Source organism: Vombatus ursinus, unplaced genomic scaffold (genome assembly GCF_900497805.2).
Source record: "Vombatus ursinus unplaced genomic scaffold, bare-nosed wombat genome assembly UNPS02014773.1, whole genome shotgun sequence".
NCBI classification, from domain to species: domain Eukaryota; kingdom Metazoa; phylum Chordata; class Mammalia; order Diprotodontia; family Vombatidae; genus Vombatus; species Vombatus ursinus.
Window position 1 is genome coordinate 39,366,607 of NW_020954551.1, and position 23,218 is coordinate 39,389,824.

Genomic DNA, 23,218 nt, shown 5'->3' on the forward strand with positions numbered 1-23,218 from the left:
AATTGAGCAGCTGATCAGAGGGTGATTGCAGGGTTCTCTTTGCCAGTGCTGAGGCAGGAATCTCTTGCTTTACCAGTGCTTGGATCTGGGTCACAGTTCTGAGGGGCGGTTCTGGGGCAAGGAGGAGCGCTGGTGTGGTGGAGCTTGTTGTGGTGGTGGAGATGAAATACCTCGCCCGTTATCATACCACCTTAGAAGAACTGAAAATTCACAGGTCCCTAGAAGTACCTCTGAAAACAGCTGTACAAACCCCCAAAGCTTGGGACAGTACACTCTTCACATTGGAAGCAGACTTTTACCTTAACAAAGAGTTTAAAACTCAAGTAATTGGCCAGGATCACAAGTAAGCAGCACAAAAAGAGTCAGACTATATTATCTTACTTTGGTGACAAAGAAGATCGAAACATACAACCAGAAGAAGACAACAAAGCCAAAGCTCCTACATCCAAAGCCTCCAAGAAGAATATGAATCAGTCCCAGACCTTGGAAGAGCTCAAAAGGGATTTTGAGAAGCAAGTAAGAGAAGTAGAGGAAAAACTGAGAGTGATGCAAGAAAATTATGAAAAACAAGTCAACAGCTTGCTAAAGGAGACCCCAAAAAATACTGAAGAAAATAACACCTTAAAAAATAGCCTAACCCAAATGGCAAAAGAGTCCAAAAAGCCAATGAGGAGAAGAATGCCCTAAAAAGCAAAATTGGCCAAATGGAAAAGGAAGTCCAAAAGCTTACTGAAGAAAATACTTCCTTAAAAATTAGAATAGAGCAATTGGAAGCTAGTGACTTTATGAGAAATCAAGACACTGTAAAACAAATCCAAAAGAATGAAAAATTAGAAAACAATATGAAATATCTCAATGGAAAAACAACTGACCTGGAAAATAGATCCAGGAGAGAGAATTTAAAAATTGTTGGACTATCTGAAAGCCATGACAAAAAAAGAGCCTAGACATCATCTTTCAAGAAATTATCAAGGAAAACTGTCCTGATGTTTTAGAACCAGAGGGCAAAATAGAAATTGAATGAATCCACCGATCTCCTCCTGAAAGAGATCCCCAAAGGAAAACTCCTAGGAATATTGTAGCCAAATTCCAGAGTTCCCAGGTCAAGGAGAAAATATTACAAGCAGCCAGAAAGAAACAATTCAAGTATTGTGGAAACACAATCAGGATAATACAAGATTTAGCTGCTTTTACACTAAGGGACTGCAGGGCATGGAATGTAATATTCCGGAGGGCAAAGGAGATAGGATTACAACCAAGAATCACCTACCCAGCAAAACTAAGTATAATCCTGCAGGAGAAAAAATGGTAATTCAGTGAAATAGAGGACGTTCAAGCATTCTTGATGAAAAGACCAGAGCTGAATAGAAAATTTGATTTTCAAATACAAGACTCAAGTGGAACATGAAGAGGTAAACAGGAAAGAGGAAATCATAAGAGACTTATTAAGGTTGAACTGTTTACATTCCTTCATGGAAAGATGATATTTGTAACTCATGAGACCTTTGTCAGTATTAGGGTAGTTGGAGGAGAAAAAATTATATGTACATATATATAGATATGGATAGATAGGTAGAGGGCACAGGGTGAGTTGAAAATGAAGGGGTCATATCTGGAGAATAAAATTAAAGGGTGAGAGAGGAATATACTAGGAGACGGAGAAAGGAAGAGGTAGAACAGGGTAAATTATCCTACACGAAAACAAACAGAAAAGAAAGGGCTCTTACAGTGAAGAGGAAACAGGGGAAGGTAAGAGGGAATGAGTGAATCTTATTCTCATAGGATTTGACTTAAGGAGGGAATAACATACACACTCAATTGGGTGTGGGAATCTGTCTTACTCTACAGGAAAATAGGGGGAGAAAGGGATAAGAGAGTAGGGGAATGATAGAGAGGAAGGCAGATTGGGAAAGGGAGTGATCAGAAGCAAATACTTCTGAGGAAGGACAGGGTCAAAAGAAAGAACAGAATAAATGGATGGGCGGGATAGGATTAAGGGAAATAGAGTTAGTTTTTCACAGCATGTCTACTATGGAAGTGTTTTGCATAACTACACATATATAACCTAAAAGAAAGAAAGAAAGAAAGAAAGAAAGAAAGAAAGAAAGAAAGAAAGAAAGAAAGAAAGAGGCAGTTTAGTATCATGGCAACAACACTAGGTTTCTTCAAGCTCTGTCTTTACTACATGTGTCATTTTCTTTTGCTTTTTTTTTAACTTCAATTTAAAAATTTTGAGTTCCAAATTCCTTCCTCCCCTCCAGGGCCTCTACCACCCATTGAGAAGGTGAGCAGTATGATACATGCAAAAAAAATGTTTCCATATTAGGCATGTCTCAAAAAGCAAGAAAAATAAAGTTAAAAAAAAATGCTTCAATCTGCAAAAAAAAAAAGAAAGAAATGAAAAGGACAATATGTACCTCCAGTGACCCATGTGCTGACTTTGAGGCCCGAATTAAAGATTTTAGAACTGGAAGGGGCCATAGAGATTGTCTAAAATTCTAGCCCTAGTCTCTTCATTTAAATGAAGAGGAAACCATGGTTTTGAATAGTTTGCTTAGCCAGAGGTTGCAAGGTGGGGATGTAGCGGAGCTTGGGCTCTATATCAGGTAACAGCCTTCACATTCAGTGCTCTTCCTAGAGGATAGGGAGAAATCTCCCTTGGCTAACCCTCCAACTGAGGAGAGCTGACCATGGCAGTGGGCAAAATAAAAAAACTCAAAGATCCCTGCTTGTCTAACCAGGGAGCCCTCACAGTGCCTTTTTTAATTGGGTGACCAGAGCAGCCGCTATGTACCTCAACTCTTCAAATAGCACATGTCATGTGGGGCACAGAAATGCTATTGATTCTGGGGGTGGGGCAGCAGGCATTTCACAGAATCCTATAGAAGAGGGCAGCCCAGATGGTATGAGAGGATACATCGACCCATGTTAGTCTGGGCTAACTGGGCTATCTTGACTTCTGGGGAATGGAAGGTGTAGCAAGTTCTGAGTAGTGTTGTGAAGACAGGCTGGTAACGTTTGACTTTTTAAACATCTGCACACAATATTGTGTCTAGTTCACCATTTTTGAACAAATGGAGTTGTACATGCAGCTTTTCCTGGAAATAAACAATCTGCGCTGGCAATGGTCACAGAACATAAGTACTAGAAGGGACTTGAGAGATGGTAGTAACACAGATTGTTATCTCATTCAACCCTCTCACTATAAAGGAGGCTAGTGGGGCCCAGAGGAAGGAAGGGACTTAGCCACAATCACACAGTACCAAAGCTAAGACTAGAATCGGGCTTACCAGTGTGAAGGCTGTTTTCCTCTAAGCTGAAAGAGTGTAAAATATGACCTACTTTCTCCCCTGCATCTCGATAATCCTCTGCTCACCAATAATTATAATATTTTCTTGATTCAGCGCTCTGAGACCACTGGCTTTGATAACGAGAATTCAGGTCTCACAGTAGGCCAGACATCATTCTGCTGCTGTGTATACAGCATTGAATTGGGCAGCCCCTTAATCTAAAATTCATGTACAATTTAATTGAGCCTTTCCAGTGACTCCTTCAAAGGAAAGAAAGTAAAGTGCTGCTTGCCAGGGAGAAAAATACAATTTTTTAAAAATGGTAAACCAATGTCCTTTTCAAGCTACTGAGGCTTTATTAGAGATCCTCATGAATACTATAGTAAGTCAAGAAATCCAGGCATTTCTAGAAGGCCCTCTTCCTTAGGAGGACTCAAAATTCTCCAGCCAGAAGCTTCTCATTTGCTATACTCTAGCTATAGTGGAATGTAGGGTATCTCCCACAACCCCATTCTCCTGGAAGACTAAATCCAAAACTGATTGTCATTATCCAGAGAGATCCTGTCTTATATCTCTTGTTTTTCCCTCCATCCCCTATAATCCCTAACATAGTACCGAATACACAGTACGTACTTGAAAATGGCTAGCTGAATAATGATTGAATTCAGCAATGCTGACCCAATATTATATGTTTCTGAAAAACCAGTCCTAGAACCTACAAGATTCAGGATGGGAGTCAGGAAACCTGATCTTTTTAGGGTAAGAACAAGGTCTCTTGTCTGATGAGAGAATCAGAGAATCCTCAAGTTAAGATAGACCTTTGGGGTCATCCAGCGGTAGCAGCTAGCATTTATATGAGATTGTATTCTAAGGGACCTGAGAGGCCATTTAATCTTACAGTCCCAGATTTCAAGCAATTCAATGCAATCAAAGGCCTGGGGAGGTTAGATGATTTTCCCAAGGTCAAAAACAGGATCTGAACTTGGGTACTCTGATTCCAGAATCAGTGGACACTCTTCTATCATAATGTTTCCTTGGTCTGCTCCTAAGATACCATGATAGATACTGGTATTACAAAGTTTAAAAAAAAAATGAATACTAACCCCTGCCCTCAAGGAGTTTATAGTCTAAATCTAGCGGCTGTTAAAGGTTACATAGTGGCAGACAGAGTCAGACCTATGAAAACCCTGGTCGCCCGATTCTCTATATGGGAGTGGAGAGAGTGGTCTTTGCTCTCTCCAAGGCAGGGGTACCAATTGCAACATTCTAGGAATCAGTCGCCTTCCTTCCTCGCTACAGAAAGACACGAGAGAAAGCATCACGGCCTCCTGCCTGCCCCAGACAAGGAGCTGAACACTTAGCTGTTTTCTTGTCCAAGAATAGTAATGATTCATCCCAGGGTGGATCCTGGAATAGTCTGAATGTCTGTTTTTAGTTGAATGGCTCAGCTGCCGTCCAGCAAGCACTCAACAATGTAAGTAAGTTCCAAGTATGGGTCAAATAGTTTCCTTTTGACCCCAATCCAGCCACATAATGGAGCCCGAGCTCCCCTAGAGAATAGCAGAGGTAACAATTGGAAAATACACACCCGGACCTCAAGGCAGTAAGTCTATACAATGTTTCCTCTCCACTCAGCCCTCCCTCCCCCGCCTCTTCCTAAAGTAGCCAACAATTGGCTCTGCCTCTCAACAGCTGCAAGGGAAGATTGAGCATAAGAAGAATTTGCAAATATGACTCACTCCTTTGATTCTAATAAAGCTAGCCTAATTATATGTGCACGTCTCTCCCCAGTGGTTTGTGGAAAGATCTCGGGATAAAGGACTCATTAGATGACTCTACACTAGCTGCAGGTATTTTCCAAAGCCTGTTCATTGGAGGGGTCGGGTTGGATGGGAGGGGGACAGCACAGACTGCCTGGTAAGGGCACCCTGTTGGCTTCTACGTGGTCAGACACCCCAAGATAGGCCTTTGGAGAGAAGGGAAAGAGGTCAGAAATCCTAGGCTCAAGGGCCGGCTCTCTTCCCTCCTGGCTCTGTGACCTTGACCAACTTAGTTTTCTTCTTTGGACCTCAGTTTCCAACCTCTAGGGTTAGACTAGATAAACTCTCAAGGTATCAATGATGAATTCAGACATTCTGTGACTTCAAATGGCCTTAAGGATTGGATTAAACAAGCTAAGGGAGAACCAGGCTTCACATAGCAGTTCTGGTTTTAGGCTGAATTATAAAGTCAGCAGGAAATTGCCACCTTTTAGGCCCTGGCCATCCAAATTTTGATGGTTTCAAGGTAAGAACAGGGGAAGAGAGGCCCCTTAAGAATACAGTGTGCCAATGATGTGGGGGGAGGATTCCTTGGGGAAGTGCTGATTGCCTTTAGAGAAGGAGGGATCCTCTTGGTTGGGCTTGCTTCATAGAGCCCCTTCCCAGCACCCCATCCGCAAAGGGGCTCTCCAGCCAGTCGTCACAGTCAGAGCAGCAGGGCCACTGTCAACTCTCATGAAAGGGAAACCAGGATGGCAGCCATGCTTCCAACTGTTTTCAGGCACCATGAATAAAATATCTCCTTAACAAAGATATCTATTTTTTCCCATGAAGCCATGTTCACATGTCAACTTGCCAATTTTAATAATTGCCACTCATATATATTCCTTGCAATTACTTTTTGGGGTGGAGGGAGCATAATTAGGATTACCCCCATTTTCACATGAGGAAACTGACATTGAGGAAAATTAAGTGGTTTGGCCAACCCATAGTTGCTTAATAAGCAGCAGTGCCAGGTTTTGAACCAAGATCGCCTGGCCCATTGAGATTGTGCCTCTACTAAGGGGCCTCTTAATCGCTGGCCAATAATCATGTTTAATCAAGGTATATAATAATCAACAAGTATATATTTAGTGCCTTCCATGTGCCAGGTTGCCAAGAAGACCCCATGGTCCATAGAGGGTTGGACATGACTAAATGACTAAACAACAATGACGACAATAAGCCAGGCACTGTTTATGTTGTGTTATGTATTACGTGTTGTGATGTGATGTCAAGCTGACTTCCAAGTCAGGTTGTGTCTTTTGACAGGTACTGGCAGTGTGACCCTGGGCCAGGTGCTGGGGGTACACTGATGGAGGGTGTTTCCTCACCTGGGAATTCCCTAGACCAGTGAATCACACATTCAACTACTGTCTGTCTAGGTCACATCGCTGGAATTTCACAATATGCTTTCCTCACAACCACCCTTGGGAGCTCAGTTGGGCCAATATTTTTGACCCCATTTTACAGAGGCAACGGAGGCCCAAGGAGGGGAAGGAACATGTTCATGGTTAGACAAGTAGAGAAAGAGGAAGGGACGAAACCAGGTCTCCCATCCCCCCAGCCCAGGGCTCCTCTCAGCTAACGTCAGAGAGGCGCTCAGGCTTGGCTTGAGTCATGTTGACTTGGGTTCACAGGCTGGCAGGGGTTGTGAGTAAGTGGGGCTCATGCCAGGCCAGGGGGGCCCAGCAGCCCTGATCCTATGATAACGGAAGGCTCCTGAATGTAAACAGGAGAAAGCAGAGTTGAGCAACTGACACAAAGTGTCCCTTTTCAGTGGATCATGTGAGAAAGAAGCCTTCCTCCCTCCTTCCTGAAGACCAACATGTGTGCAGTGCTGGCCACCCAGGGAGGCCCACAAGAGAACAGCAGGACGGCCTCCCATGGAGGCTGGCCACCATCAGAAACAGTGTCCTAAGCTGCCTGCTTGTCTTTAAAGACAGCTTGCCCCCATCAGAAAATGAATGAGAGGGTTCTAATGAGCATCTGATAAGCATTCTTGAATATGCTCAAACAAGGCCTGCTGAAAGCTCCATCCAAAGTACCCAGGAGGGCCCTAACTGGGCCCCTAACTCAGTTTCTTGCTCCATGAGGATGCTCAGAGAGATTTCCTTCCTCAGCAGGTGTCTATCAGATGAAACACCAGATCCAGGCTGTCTGATACCCTCTGCTGGCTGCTCTCTCCCTGATGCTTCGTTGTTGGTATCACAGTTAAAAATTCCACTGCCATCAACAGGAAGCTTCACAGGGCCCCGAGTTTCTGAGCACTGTCTGCTAAAGGCACCAGGTGCTTCTAGAAGCTTGAAAGTTCTCCAATGCACAGAGGTGGCTGGGTGTAGCCTGCACCTTTGCTGATCTTTAGCAAGCATCTCTGGAACTTTGACCCTCTCCAACTTCATCACCTCCAAGGCAGAGGAGGTGAGGGCAAAAGCGAACAAAGCCCACTCTTTGAGCATTGTGTCCACAAGTGTCACCAGAGCACCAGATATGTGAGGATGGAAACAGTGCAAGGACCCCAACAGTATCTACCAATCTCTATGTGAATTCTTACAAAACCAAACACACCTTTCCTAGGCTATATGAGTCTCTCGATAATTACTATTTTTCAACTCTACATAGATGCTATTGTTGTTTACAAAATATGGAGCCATTTAATTACAGTATTGAATTCATAGAAGCTTTCTGTTACATATTTTTTTCTTAATCAAAGGATACTATAATAACAAATACTATAAGGTGAATTCTGAGAACTTTTTTTTTATTTGTTGAGTGGTTTCGGTCCCGTCTGACTCTTTGTGACTCCATTTGGGGTTTTCTCAACAAAGATACTGGAGTGGTTTGCCATTTCCTTCTCCAACTTATTTTTACAGATGAGGACGTAAGGCAAACAGGGCTAAGTGACTTGCCCAAGGTCAGACAGCTATCTGAGGCCACATTTAAACTCAGGGCTGGCACTCTATCCACTGCACCACCCAGCTGCCTATTTTTTTTATGTCATCACACACAAAAAAAAGTTGGGAACCAACAATGTAGAAGGAAAAATAATGTTTAGGGTCAGAGGGCCTGGGTTCAGTTCCTGGCTATGTGACTTCAATTAAGTAGCTTGCAATCCACAGATTCTGTAATCTGGGGGGATTCTCCTAGATGATTTCTCCTAGGTATACACTCCTATCAGCCATCAGATGATAAGAGAAAGCCCAGCAAAGGCCAAAGCAAAGACCAAAGCTTAAATCTTTTCCTCAGTCTTTATCGTTGACAGCATTAGGAGTCATCCAATTAAGCATTCAATGAAGGATGTTGCAGGGTCAATTCTAACTCTGTGGGAGGTTGGGCTTGACCTCTGAGGTTCTTTCTAAGGTCCCCCAAAATTCTATGGAGAAAAGCCTAGACACCAGCAGTCCTTGGGCTGAGCCGACTGGAAAGCTAAAACTGGAAAGACCTCCTTGAGGTTTGAGTTTGCCAAACCATAACCAGTCCATTTTTTTCTTTTCTGCTCCCTTGTCTCCTTCAGTAGGTAGCTGAATGGGTAAAAGGTGGGAAGAGAACAGGACAACTCTATAACTTGTCTCTCCTAAACTTTTTTAAACTTGACGAGGAAGCAATATTAGGAGATTGGGAAGAAGAGATCGTCTTATTTCTGCAGTGTAAACAAATATAAATCTAGTAAGACAAGATGCCCACAAAGGACGAGTACTAGGAAGAAAATGGCAATGGGGGAAGGATTTAGGTGATACTTCTGATCTTCCCAGTGTGCTCCTAAGTTGGGGCTCCTAGGATTGTGGGGCGTTCAGTAGCAGAAGCAAGGCCAGGACCAGCTGACTGTAGAGGAAGACTTGGCCATGACGTTGGGACTCTCTCCAGTGACTTTCACCAACTCTCCTTGGGTGAAACACATCTCAGAGTGTGGGAAGGCAGGCCCACAGCTCATGCCAGGAAGGTTCAAAGGATAGAGATCTCAGGCTTAAATTTATGGCATGCAGTATTAGCCTGCTGGATTGTTTTGGTCGGCCTTTTAACACTGAAGAGGAACCAAGGGAGTTTTCCAATAAATTATTTCAGCTGCTCTCCTGCAGGGCTTGAGAGACTCTGAAATGTTCCCAGTAACCATGAGGGGAGGGCTCATTTTCCAGTGTCTGTAGGGGGTAGGCAGTGGATGGGTTAGGGTGAGGGTGGAAGCGAATAGCAAGGATCAGGAAAAAGGCTTCCCTTATTTCTGGAAACCCCAGAGGATGGGTGGAGTGGGAAGCAGAAGCCCCACACACCCTTCCCTTTCTGTCCCTCTGATTCCCCACAAATTGACTCTTCTCGGGGAAAGGGCATATTGGGTGGACAATACCACTTGCCCATGCCTCAGGGCGCAAGTCCCTGTCTCCCATGAGAGATCCTCTAAATCCCTCACAAAAGCAATAGGAGGAAGGAATGTGTGACTTGACTTGTCGACTTCTGTAATGACACACTGGAAAATCCAGTGTGGAATGCCATCTCTTTAACACCCTAACCTCCAACTGGGCTCAACTTGCGACTCTTCCTTGAAATGTCCTTACTATTCCTCTCCACCTGTTAGTTGTGGAGCCAGAGCAATTGCGGGTCAAATCATGAATCTACCTCTTACTACCTCTATTGCCTCTGACAAGTCACTCATCCCTTCTTGGCCTCACTCACCTAAGCAGTAAAACGGAGGACTTTGGACTGGGTGGAATCAGCAGTGCCTTCCCGATCTGAATTGGTGATTGAATGGTCTCATGAAATCTGCTCATTCTTCAAGTTCCTCCTGATCCATGGAGTCATCTCTGGCCCTGCCAGCCTATGCTGATCTTTCCCTTTTTTGAATACTTAACTCTCACTATATCTTTCTTTTCTGAAACCATAACCTTCCTTGTCCATACCACAAAATTGCACAAGTAGTCAAATATTAGTAACAGTCATCTGTTTCATACACATTAATCTAGCCTCTCCAATAAGAATTTAAACTCTCTGAAGCAGGGAGAGACAGTATGGTCTGGGGTGGGGAGAAGCATGGGAATCAAAGACCTGGTTTGAAGACTATTTTCTGGTTATTTATTAGACTCTGGCCAAATCACTTATTCCTTCTGGACCTCGGTTTCCTCCATTAGAACATAGATGGGGAAGGGGGGGGAGTGTCTTCCTTCCCTAAATCCCTCCTATCTCCTCCCCCCCCCCACAATAGCTAACTCAGGACTTGGGCACTGACATAAGTCAGACTTTTCCAAATGTAACATTTGTATGATTTCTCCTGCATGGACACCATTCTTTGTCCAGCCCTTGGCTTATATTTATATATACAATTCAGAGGGGCACTCAAGCTGTCTCAAGTAGTTGCCCTGGAATTCAAGTGGGGATTAAGTGACCCAACTGGGTGAGAATCGAGCACTGGGGTTATTACTAATTGGCCAGATGAATACAGCAAGGAAGGGAAGGAGGGGAGTAGTTTCTGAACCTACTATGTCCATCTGGATCTCATAAGAGGTTTGGAGGATGTTTCCCAAGACAGTTGAGTATCTCATGCCTCCCTTGTTAAGAGTAGGAGGGAAAGGACCTTCAGTGGGAACCCTGAAAGGCTAGGCCCACAGCAGTGAATATGTTGAGTTTATCTGTGACTATAAGGAATAAAGGAGTTCCATAGTGACTCTCAGCCCAATTATTCCAGTCTCTTTCCTACCAAACTAGATCAGAGTTGAATCCAAGTGGCCAAAAGAAGCTTAACTGGGTCAATGGCTTTATTCATCTTCGGAAGGGAGAGGCCAGGGGAGAGAAAAGGGATCACACTGTCCAGAGCTAAGATGCTCCAAAGGCAAGCAATAAATGAGAAGAAAGCCTAGGAGCTGGTTTAAGCCAACAAATAGGTAATTGGGTTTGAAATAATGAGTTGACTGTAGCTTAAAACAGATGACCCCTCCCCCCAACTTTAAGACTATAAGGAAGAAGAAAAAGAAACAAATTAAACAGTGTGTCACGGATAGGTTTTTGGACCAGATTTCTGAGTAAGAACTAAATTCATCTAAGTTTTCGGGTTTCCTCTGTTTTGTTTTAACACACACACAAGAAAAAAAAAACACAAAAACCAAAGGTGTCCCATAGTGAGAGACTCTTCAGTTAATGAGTAAGCCAGGAGTTCTCCAGGAAAAGCCAGGGGTGCTCATCTTCTCTGCCAAAACTCTGGGAAGGCAGAAGACTTGGGCTAAATTTCTCTGTGCCCCATTCTGATTGCCTGCAAAAAAGCAGGCACCCAAGAAAACTGCTTCTTGGGTGGACAGTATTGTCTCTGAAGACAAACTCCAGGTACACCCAGCTCATTCTCTGACTCTAGACGACAAAACCATCAAGCTACAAAGAGAACTTCGTGTATCCTAAACAGGCTTGGCTTAATAACAGCCTTGCTCTTGAGCAGGATCCAAAGACAAACAGGGATACATTTTAATAGCTCTTGAACATCTGGTCAGGAAAGACAAAACATACCTGGATAGAGAGGCCTTGACCGTTCATCAAAAACACTTTCCTTAAAACAACCCTAAAAGATAGGTAGTACAACCTGTATCAACCCCATTTTACAGATGAGGACAGTGAAGCTCAGAGAGATCAAGTAATTTTTTTTTAAATTTTTTGGCAATTGGAGTTAAGTGACTTGTCCAGGGTCACACAGCTAGTAAGTGTCAAGTGTTTGGTCTGAGGCCAAATTTGAACTCAGGTCCTCCTGACTCCAGGGCCAATACTCTATCCACTGCACCACCTAGCTACCCTTTGCCTATTCATTCTTAAGACCAAAATGACTCTTACTCCCAATATTCGATGACAGGTGAGGTGTAGTTTGTGGAATTGAAGGCCATTAACGTCCTGTTCTGTCTCAGGTAGTCTTCCAAGCAATTCGGGGTGTTCCACTTCTGATGGCAGAGGGACCAGGGGAGCTCTTTCTGAAATGAGTCAAACAGGTAGTAGAGCGCCCATGCCAGGATGACGATGTAATACACGTTCAGGAGGGACACAATCACAATGGAGGCATAACCGATGCCTAGATAAGAGAGAGACAGACAAGGAAAACAATCAGTTACTGTGGCACCCTATTACCTCCAGAACCAATTAGGGACTCTCCCATTTGGCTTTTAAAGCCCTTCATTACCTGGCCCTTTCCTACCTTCCTAAGCCTTCTCCTGGCCCTATCCAGTCCCCCTTGCCCCTGCCAGTCAATGCAAGCAAAGGGGATAGACTAGACGGTCTGTAGATCCCTACCAGCTCTAAATTCTAGGATCTCAATGCCAGTGACAGGGTTAGCCTTTCCGAAGGAGACCTGTGTTCTAATAACCTGAACCTGACACAGTGGGAAGAATACTACTAGCCCATCAATAAAAAAGGGGGTTCAAATCCCATCCCCTACAACTACTGCCCAGATGACCACAGGTAAGTCACTTGTCTTCCCCAGTCCTCATTTTCCTCATCTGTAACAGAAGTGGATCATACTAAATGCCATTGAAATCTCCCCCAACCTTGTGCTTTTCCTGATACATGTGCTCTTCACTGAGGAGGAGGAATTAGTCCTGGTGACAGTTACCTCTTTGATGTAGTTTAAGAGCCCTCTCTGTCCCAAAACGTCTCCTTCGCCAACCTACCAATGTATCTTTAAAAGAAGAAAAATCTCACTCTAAGAGTCTTCTGGGGAAATGGACATTTATGACCAATTTACCAACACTTATTGCTGTCTTGAAGAGAGCCCTTGGCAGGGGAAGAGGGGGTGAAGGAGGCAGGATGAAAATAATAATTAATTCACCTTCACATGGAACTGTTTTTTAAGTGCCTTCCTATCAATAGTCCTATGGGATAAGTCAGTGTAGCACTATTATGCCCATTTTACAGATATGGAAACTGAGGTTCAGAGAGGCGAAGCAGACTCATAGATTTAGATTTCACAGATAAGTAAACTTGAGGTACAACAAGGTTTAACTAAATAGCCCAAAGGTCATGCAAAGCCCTGATTTGAATACAAATCAGTACTCCCACATCAAGGACCCTTTCTAGTACCATGATTTGCCCAGGGTCACACAGCTCTTCAGTGCCAGAGCTGGGATACAAATCCAGTGTCCCTCATTCTTATATCTAGCGTCCTTTCTACCATGCCAAGTTGCTTCTCAAGGGGAGCCTGGAACTTAATCCTTGGCTTTAAGAGGTCCACTTGAAAACAAGGGAATTTTTCTTAAAGGGATCTCAGAAAAGCAGGCCTACAGCTCACTTACATGGTTAGTATTCTCAATCAATATTTGCCTTCTCTAAAGGTAAAAGACCAAAAATGTCCTTTTTTTTGTCTTAAAGTTCAAGGTCAGGGATAGATACAGTTCTGTCCTTTGTGACTTAAAATGGCAAAGAGGGAAAGGGTAAAATGTAGTCCTTGACAGCTCAATCTGGTGCAAAAAGTACTCTGTACCTAATACAAAAATGGAGGTTCTCGGTCTCTAATTCTGTGACCTGTGTAAGGAGAGGACTTCAAGTGACTGCTCCCTCTTCAGGCTTTGCCTAAACTAGGGCAGGCATTCACTCAAGGGCACATGGTGTGCAGGGTTTGGCCTGGTTACCTGAGGCCCAAAAAATAGTGATTCCATCCTAGAATACCATGAGCAGAATCCAAGAATCACAGAACTTGGGCAAGATCAGGGAATCTACTGAATTTCAAAACTGAAGAGGCTGAGAATCTCATTATGAGCATTTTAAGATGGTTGACCCTTAAGAGTTGGAAGGAAGCTTGAGAAGCCACCTAAGACAACTTTCCATCAAGGGGAGAAATGTCCACCATGGAGTGGGGTGGGGTGGGGGGTGGGGGTAGAGACAGTCAACCAGCATCTGTTGGAACACTGCCAGTGAAAAAGAACTCTAGGATCAAGACATAAAATGAAAAAGTTTCCTCCCTCTCTGCCCTTGTGATGGGGTTTTTCTGCCTAGAATAGCTTCCTCCAACCTCATTCTCAAGGCTAGCACATCCTTTAAGACCCCATTCATGGAAAGAGCCTGAATCCAGGTGAGAACCTGGATTCAAAATCCAGAGCTTTGCCAGGTAATCTGTGTGACCTTAGGCTCTCTGGACCTCGGTTTCCTCATCTGGAAAATAAAGGGCTTAGATTAGATAGCCTCTCAGTTCTATGCCAGCTTTAAATCTATGACCTCAATAGCGTAATTCTTAGAATGCATGGGAAAGAGACATTCACGCCTTAACCTGACTCCTGGGCCAGGTGAAATGAATTCCTACCAGCTGCAATGAGGAAGGCAGGAGAGTACATATGAAATGATGCTGGGACCCTGGTCCTAGTAACATATGCTCCCCACACCCACATCTCTTTATCTACTAGTAGACCCTGAGACTCTGAGAAAGAGATAGAACATAAGCTTCTCGAGGAAAGAGATGGTTTTATTCTTCACTCTGTACCCCTAGAGGCTGGACCATGGCAAGCACTTCATAAATGCTTGCTGATCGATTGATTGGCCTTGGAGTTCAGTGGACAGAGTGCCAGACCTGGAGTCAGGAAGGGCTGGGTTCGAATACTACCCTGCAGATAATTACTTGCTAGGCACATAACGTATTTATTCCCTTTAAGATGAAAGTTTCATCATCTGTGAACTGAGATAATAATAGCACCTACTTCATGGGGTCGGTATGAGGATCAAATGGGGCAATACATGTAAAACTCCTCTTTGTTGTTGTTCATTCATGTCAGACTCTCCCTGACCCCTTCTGAGGTTTTTTTGGCAAAGATACTGGAGTGGTTTGCCATTTCTTTCTCCAGCTCATTTTACAGATGAGGAAACTGAGGTGAACAGGTTTAAGTGACTTTCCCAGGGTCTCATGGCTAGTAAATGTCTGAGACTGGATTTGAACTCAGGTCCTCCTGACTACAGGTCCAGTGCTCTATCCACTGTGCCACCCTTACATACCTTAAAGTTATCCAGAAACATGAACTATTTTTAGTAGGATTATTTCCTTCTCCCAGAATGTGTTCTCCTGGAACACAGTCCCAAGTACTGCTCTTAATCTGAGGCATCAGGAATTCAGATGTTGCTGCTTAAACACCTTAAGGTGACCACAGCCCTAGCCTTTCAAAGGCATATGTTTCATTTGGACTCAAGAGCAAAAACACCCTGTAGGGCAGGAGCCATCATTTCAGTTAAGTGTGTGTGTGTGTGTGTGTGTGTGTGTGTGTCTGTCTGTCTGTGTCTGGGTGTGCGTGTGGGGGGGGTGTCTCTGCTTTACCAAGTGCTGCTGGTCCAGTAGAAAAGGGTGATTAAGTCAGGAGCATGGAATGAGGGGAAGAGTTCTGGGTTGGGCATTCAAAAGCCCAAGGTTCTCGAAATAGGCTTCTGCCAACTGACTGTAGGCAAGTCAAATCCCTTCTCTGAGACTCAGTTTCCTGCTCTGCAAAATGAGGAGATAGGAGTAGATGATCTCCCTGGCTCCTCCCAGCTCTCAGATCCAAGAGTTAATAACCATCCTTAGCTGGCATACGAGTAAATGGTGACTTTTCATTTTCATTGCTTCCCTAAAACATTCCAACTGATATAGGTCAGCAAAATGCCCGTTTGCAAGGTCAAATATCTTGGAGCTCCATGGGATTATGGGTGGACTGCTTCCAAAATCAATAGCTGTGTGTCTGTAAATATGTGCACACAAATTCCCAATTGCCAGCTGGAATACATGGGGAGAGCGTGCTATCAAGGATGGTGTGCTAACTTATAGCGGGAGGTGCTGGGGGAACTCTCCCCATTTCCCCTCTCTGGCACTTATTAGAGTTGGAAGACCCTGAGCAAGTCTCAACTTTCCTAAATCTCAATTTCCTCATCTTTAGCCCAGAGCTGCGATGTGGGTGGTGAGAAACAAAATGACATACACAAAGCATTTTCCAAACTTTACACGTCAACTGTTACTGTCCAAGACAGGCAGCGTTGACTAAGGTGGTGGATGAAAAGTCCTATTTGATTGAATTCCCAGCTGCGGTGAGATTACCATTACCAGCAATAAAAAGAACTAAATTACAAGGAAAATCAGATTATGGTAACACAGAATTTTCCCAAATAATTTCTCTTTCAAATCTTGAAGTGGCCATCCAATAAGAAGTCTTGGACAAGTCCCTTTAATTTCCTTACACGTAAAATAAGAGTCTTCATCTAAATGATCTCTTAAACTCCTTTCTAATTTAATATCCTAGGACTCAGAACTAGAGGAGATCTTTAAGAAACTGACTAGTTCAGGCCCCTCATTTTATGGAAAAGGAAAATGAGCTTCACAGAGAAAGGTGACCTAGTTAAGATCATACAGGTAGTCAGCAGCAAAGCTGGGATTCACATGCAGGACATTTGTCCCCAAATTCAGGGCTCTTGTCATTTACCCATTTTGCTTCCTAGTACAAATTCATTTTATTCTGAAACTCTGAAATTCATTTAGTGCTTTGAGTGATTTGATAACACACACACACACACACACACAATAGGTCACTCCAAAAATGAACATGTCTAAATTATATTTCTTGAGCTTAGCCAAGTAATTGTGTTTTTGTTTACTCTGTTGTTCTCAAAGCTAACTATAGATCTTTTTTTAAAAAAATTTAAACATCCATTTGCTGTGCCAAAAGACTATGGAGAGGCTAGCAGCTGTCTGTTGGCTTTAAAAAAAAAAAAAAAGGATTGGAAATGGGGTGTCAATAAAATTGTAATCCACGAATCTGTTGATTTTTTGATGGACTTTAGCCCAAGAAGGTGGCTATTGAATGAGGAAATAGAAGGATATAATTGGCCTTGAGGAGAACCCCATGTGACCAGGGGCAAATACCTTTCTCCCTCTGGGCCTGTGACCTCCTCCCTCGGTATAATAATATAGGGATTGGTAAAGCTGACTTCTAAGGTCCCTTCCATATATGACACCCTTCAAAGCGACATATGTCCGCATTTCAACCCACCCTCTCCTATGAAATGACATTAATAAACTATATACACACAGTCGCCCTATAAGGCCAGTAGGTAAAGGAACTAAGCCTGGCCACCCAGTCCTTTAAAAAATGAAAAATGGCATCTAAACACTGAAACCTTCTATTTCCTCAGTCAATAGCTACCTTTCCAGTCTTATCTCCCCAAAGTCAACAGCAGCACCTACCCAACACTCTAAACAAAGAGTACTAACTTGCTAAGCCAATACAGCCTCCAATTGCCATCTTGTACCTTTATTCATGCTGTTCCCTCTCTAGCTGTTGAAATCCCACCTTAAAATCCCAGCTTAAAGGCTCCACTCAAGCCCCACCTCCTCCAGGAAGCCTTCCCTGATTACCTCCAGGCTACTTCCACCCCTCTGTCCTACCTTGTATTCTCCAAACACTTTTTATATGCACAACTGCTTCAGTATGTTTCACATCTTCCCTAGTGACAGAGTTTATTGCAAATGGAAATAATCACTTGTATATAGATATAGATTCCTTATGGCTTTGTATGATTTTAATATGGAAGAAACTCTTAGAGGAAATGTACCTCATTCCCTACCCTTCACCCTTTCTTTCATGGATAAGGAAACCGAGGGTCAGAGAGGTTTGCATGAAGTCACACAGCTTGGCAGGTGTGGGAGCTGAGAGGTGATCCCAGGTCCTATGACTACAAGACCAGTGCCTTTCCTTACCCACAAAATCACATTGCCTGTTTATATGTCCCAATCCTTGAAGACGAGGACTGGATTCCTATTCATCTTTTGATAGTGGTCACCCATTTGTCCAATCAGTGGATTGAAAACACAAACCACCACCCAATTAAGGTCACCTCTTGAGAGTTTCCCATCCTTAGGGATTTTAGTCATACCAAAAAGCAGAACCAAGAGAAATGATCACCTTGTTCTGTTCCATCTGTGGAATATGTTTTATAGGGTGACTTCATCCTTTTAATAGGATGAGACAATTAAAAGGAAAAGTCTCTGGTGGCCCACCACCCAGGAGGAGACCATGAGTTACAGGGAAAGAGGTCACTGTCCATGCTGCCTTTCCTAAATCCTGCTTCCTGGCATGAGATGCACTAATGCCAAGCCTTTCCACTACCTCCCCCCACCCCACTTGTTGGTGCCTCCAACTCCCTGTCACTGAACAAGCTGCAATTTATCTCTAAAATGACTTCATTGTTTACAGTGGTTTTGTTAACTGAGGATTGTTGTCTTCAGAGACCCAGTTTATGGCAGCATCAGCCATTTATGCAGCCATAAAGCCAACCTCATCTTCCACGTGAGTGGTTTGCTCCGGCATCACCTATACAAGGTAATTAAATCAAACAGTTTCAACCAAAATGGATTGCAGAATCACAGATTTGGAATGGGAAGGAAACCTTATAAGATCATGGGATCATAGGTTTAGAACTTAGAGTTCAGTTTCAAACCCCATTTTACAGATGGGAAAACTGAGGTCCAGAGAGGTGAACTGACTTGCCCAGCTAGGGTCGTACAAAGAGCAAATAGCAAGAGCTGAGACTGGGGATTAAGTCATCCTCTGGGTTCAAATCAGCTCTCTTCCAGTGTACCCATTCGCTTCTCCATCAGTGGGTTACTGGAGACAGACACCGCTTTTCTCATGATCTTCCAATGAAGGGTCTGTCTGTTCTTTGTAGCTTTTTCCCTAATAGATTTCTGCACAATTGAATTGTCCAAACAACTGATCTCACTCAGGGGTTAAGGGCCAAAAATACAGAATCACATTTTTATTTTGAGTTGGGGTGGGGGGGTGGGAAGAAGAGGGTTTGGTAAGGGGGAATTGAGTCACAAAACCACAATAAAGTCTTCTCCTCGGCCTGACAATCACTCTCCTATCTAAGAAGACACAACACAATGCCATTGCTAATAGACTATACTCCCTCAACTGGACATTCAGGAGAGGACATTCATGGAGCCCTTTGTGTCTGGTAAAGCTGATGGACCCTTCTTTTAATGATTTAAAATGCATAAAATAAAATATTTAGTATTGCAATGGAAACCAGAGAAAAAGTTGTCAAAATATATATTTTATAAAAATTCATAGATCTCAGATTATCCTCAAATTGTTTGAGATGCTCCCATAATCACAACAGCTGACATTTATATAGCATGTTAAAGTTAGCAATATTGCCTTCGAAGCCTGACAACAACCCTGGGAGTGAAGGTTTTATCAGTCCCATTTTAGCAGTGAGAAAACAGGCTCCAGGAGGGGGTGGTTTGCCTGCTGTCACATTGCTAGTAAGTGTCCAACTTGGGCACTTTGAATTTGGATTTGAACTTGGGCCTGCTTGGCCCCAGATCCAGTGTTCTATCTATAATATATCCTTTTCTCTTGATTCTCAGTTGCTGATGGGGCATCCAGCTTTGGGAATGTGATCAGTGTAACACTTGAATTCCACTCAACCTGAGCTTCTTGCCTAGAACGAAGTGCTTTCTCAAGCTCTGCAGCTCACATGGCCTCCTTTCTACTGGCTTCATCCTTCCTTACCCCATGTGCAAGGAGCTGCTATAAGGATTGAGTGACCTTTAGTCAGTCTGGATCTCAGTGATCCACACATCCATATAGACCTTTGTGTATTTCAAAGGGCTTTCTCGTCTATTTTCATGTCTCATTCTCAGAATGTGAAACACATCCTATCTCATGCTTCCTCCATTGTGAGGAACCAGGGTGGGAATTGCTATGAAAGGGAACATGACTGTTGGTGGAGTTGTGAACTGACCCAACCATTCTGGAGAATAATTTGGATCAATACCCAAAGGGCTATAAAACTGTGCATACCCTTTGACCAAGCAAAAGCACTACTAGGTCTGGGAATCCCAAAAAGATATAAAAAATAGGGAAAAGGACCTCTTTGTACAAAAATATTTAGAACTGTTCTTTTTGTGGTGGCAAAGAAATGGAAAGGATGCTCACCAATTGGGAATGGTTGCACAAATTGTGCTACATGATTGTAATGGAATACTACTGTGCTGTAAGAAACAATGAGCAGGATGCTTTCAGAAAAAAAATTGGACTTATATGAATTGATGCAAAGTGAAATTAGCAGAACCAAGAGAACACTGTACACAGTAACAGCAATACTACATGATCAACTGTGAATAACTTAGCTATTCTTAGCACTATAATAATTGAAGACAATTCCAAAGGACTCATGATCAAAAATGCTATCTACTTGCAGAGAAAGAACTGATAGAATTTGAATGCAAATTGGAAGCATACTATTTTTTACTTTTTTTAATCAGGTTTTTTTTTTTGGTCTGTGTTTTCTTTTACAACATGACCAAGGTGGAAATGTTTTGCATGATTGCATATGTATAACCTATATCAAACTGCTTACCATCTCAGAGAGGGAAGATGGGAAAGGGAGAGAGGAAAGGAGAGAATTTGGAAAACAAAACCTTAAAAGATGAATGTTAAAAATTGTTTTCATATGTAATTGGGGGGAAAGATTTTATTAAATAAATGAATGAATGAATGAAAGGGAGCATGGTGCTATGAAAATAATGCTAGATTTTGGAGCTAAGGGACCTGAATTCAAATCTCATCTCTACCACTTACTATCTGTTTGACCTTGGGCAAGTAAATCATTTAACCTCTCTGGCCTCAATTGCCTCCTTCTTAAAATGACACATAGTACACTGAACACATAGGATCACAGATTTAGAGCTAGAAGACCCTTTGATGTCTTCAAATCTGACTCTCTCATTTTACAGATGAAGAAACTGAAGCACAAAGAGGTAAGTGTTTGAGGTCTTTCTGACTCTAAAGTCGAAGGCTTAATCTATTATCCCCCTTTGCCTGTCCTCTTAATGACCTCTGGAGTACTTTCCAACTCTTAAAACAATGATCCTGTGATCCAAATCTTAGAAAGGCATAATGAGAGACCTATCACAGGGCCCAGACTCCAATCCCAAATCACTAGCCCAATAAATGAGAGTATACTGCCTTACCAAGCACCATCCCAAGTCACAGATCCAACAAGATATGGCTCTGTGAAAGAGAATGGAACCAGGAGTTGGGAAGCCTGGGTTCTAATTTCTAGCAGTGGAGCTTCCTGGTGGAGTAGCTGAACATATCCCTTCCTCTTTTGGTGCCTTAAATTCCTCATCTGTCAATGAAGGAGTTGAGTGAGATGGCTCCTAAAATTCCTACCCACCCTTATATTTTATGCTCCTTTCAGACCTCTCCATGCAATGAGGGAAGAATGACTTCCCTAAGGTACACAGTGGTATACTTCAGACTCTACTAAAACCAGAATACTCACCACTAAAAAGAGGACAGATCTTTTCCCAGCAAGTAATCCCACCTTCAGAGGTATACTGGCCTATAACAACCTCCAGGAAAAACACAGGCAAGCCGCCGCCAAACAAGAAAATGAAGTAAGGTACAAGAAACGCACCTGTGGAGAGAACACAAAGAGACAGAGGTCCCCTATCAGTGGGTCACAGGGATTTGGGAAGTTGGCTCAAGCATACCCAGGGTTCCTAATCAAGGAAAGACCATCTCATCCTGGAGGGGGGGGTGAGGGTACACATTCCAAGTTTATGAAGGGCCGTGAAGGCTAGCAAGTGGGCAGAGCTGCTGCGCATCTACCCAGGCCCACACTGAAGGACTGTGTAAGGCTCTCTCCCTACAGCAAACCCTCTGTTAAGTTCAAAGATGTCCCCAAGATGGGAGTTTTCTGCTTTCTTCTCTATGTAGTCCTTTGGACACATAAAAGCTCATTTCTCAATAAATAATGACCACTAATTTCCCAAGGGCACATCCTAGCTTGTATGTCCATAGCATTTGGAGGTTTATAAAGCACTTGCCTCACAACAGCTAACAGTAAGTTAATTGTAAAGCACTTAGCACTGTGCCTGGCACATAGTAAGCACTATACAAAATGTTAGCTGTTATTATATTACTATTATCTTCATTTTACCAACACTGAAAGTGATACTGCCAACCCCAAACACTACTGAACAAATACCCAAATGGGCTGCTAAGGATGTTCCACACAAACTAACTTCAAGAGAAGGTGTCTTTGCCTATTGGGTGTGATTGGAAGGCAACCCAGAAGGTGCCCACTGCCCTAAAGTCTCTTCCTAGCAGGCCTGTCCCTCAATCCAAAACTCTACCATTAGAGATGCATTCCTTCAAGTTTTAACAAGCTCCTCTTACAAAATGCTGATAACTCTGGAAGGAATAACACATTGAGCTGATGATTAATCATTTGTATTTTATTTTGAATTAATTTATCCTATCTTTTCTTCTTAAGAGTGAGCTTGGATCTCTACTGGGAATATACATTTTAAAGAAGAATGGGATGAAATTTGGAACACTGAGTAGTTCCTTTATAGAAATAACATATATGATATGATCATCCAACTTTAAGATAACACAAAGGTGGGAAGAATACATAAGGGGCAATGGACGGCAAGATCCAAAAATATCTTGACAAATTAGGACATTGATTCAAAATGAATGAAATTTAATATTAACAAATATAAAGTGTTTTACTTGGGTTCAAGAATCAACTTCCTAAGTAACAGATGGGAAAGGTTTAGCCTCATCAACATTGGTTTGTCAAACTACAGTCTGGGGGGTTTAGGAGACTGTAAGTTTAGAGAGTCAACAGTGGGACAAGACCACCAATAAAGCTGATGAAATTCATTAAGAGGACAAATGAATATTTTGTTCTATCCTAGGCACATATTTTATTTAGGAAGGCCAGTGGTTAGAAAAAGGAAGGTGAAGAGGAAACAGATGGAGAAGAGCCCAGTTTCACACCAATATAATTGATTTCTCTATTCCCCTTACTAAGGGATTCATTTAGTATGAAATACTCACCTCCGCCATTTTTATAGCAGAGATACGGGAAACGCCAGACGTTACCTAAGCCGATAAAACCACCTGCCACGGACAGCAGAAAATCAACCTTGCTTGACCACTTCTCCCTCTGTGGTTGCTTCCCTTCAGCCTCATCTTCAGGCCGGGTTCCTGGACTCTTGCCAGGGGAAGGCTTCAAGATGTCTTTGTGAAAATCTTTCAAACACTGAAGTTTTTCCTTGGTTGCCATTCCTTCGTCTTCTAGAGGTCAAAAAAAGAAAAAAGAAGAAAAAGGATATGGATTTAGCCAGGACATGTGAAGAATATTACA

At 42.9% G+C, this 23,218-nt stretch overlaps 1 protein-coding gene across 5 annotated transcripts in view; it reads right to left on the reverse strand.

Annotated features, from left to right (window-relative positions):
- The window catches only part of SLC6A6 (solute carrier family 6 member 6), a 137,080-nt gene that overhangs the window by 47,133 nt on the left and 66,729 nt on the right, over nt 1–23,218 (reverse strand). For all 5 annotated transcript variants that reach the window (XM_027863999.1, XM_027864002.1, XM_027864001.1 and 2 more), the window contains 3 exons: nt 22,909–23,148; nt 21,341–21,475; nt 11,888–12,119 (listed from right to left, as the gene is read on the reverse strand). In XM_027863999.1, the coding sequence (XP_027719800.1) occupies nt 11,888–12,119; nt 21,341–21,475; nt 22,909–23,148 (607 nt within the window). The remainder of the gene's footprint in view (nt 1–11,887; nt 12,120–21,340; nt 21,476–22,908; nt 23,149–23,218) is intronic.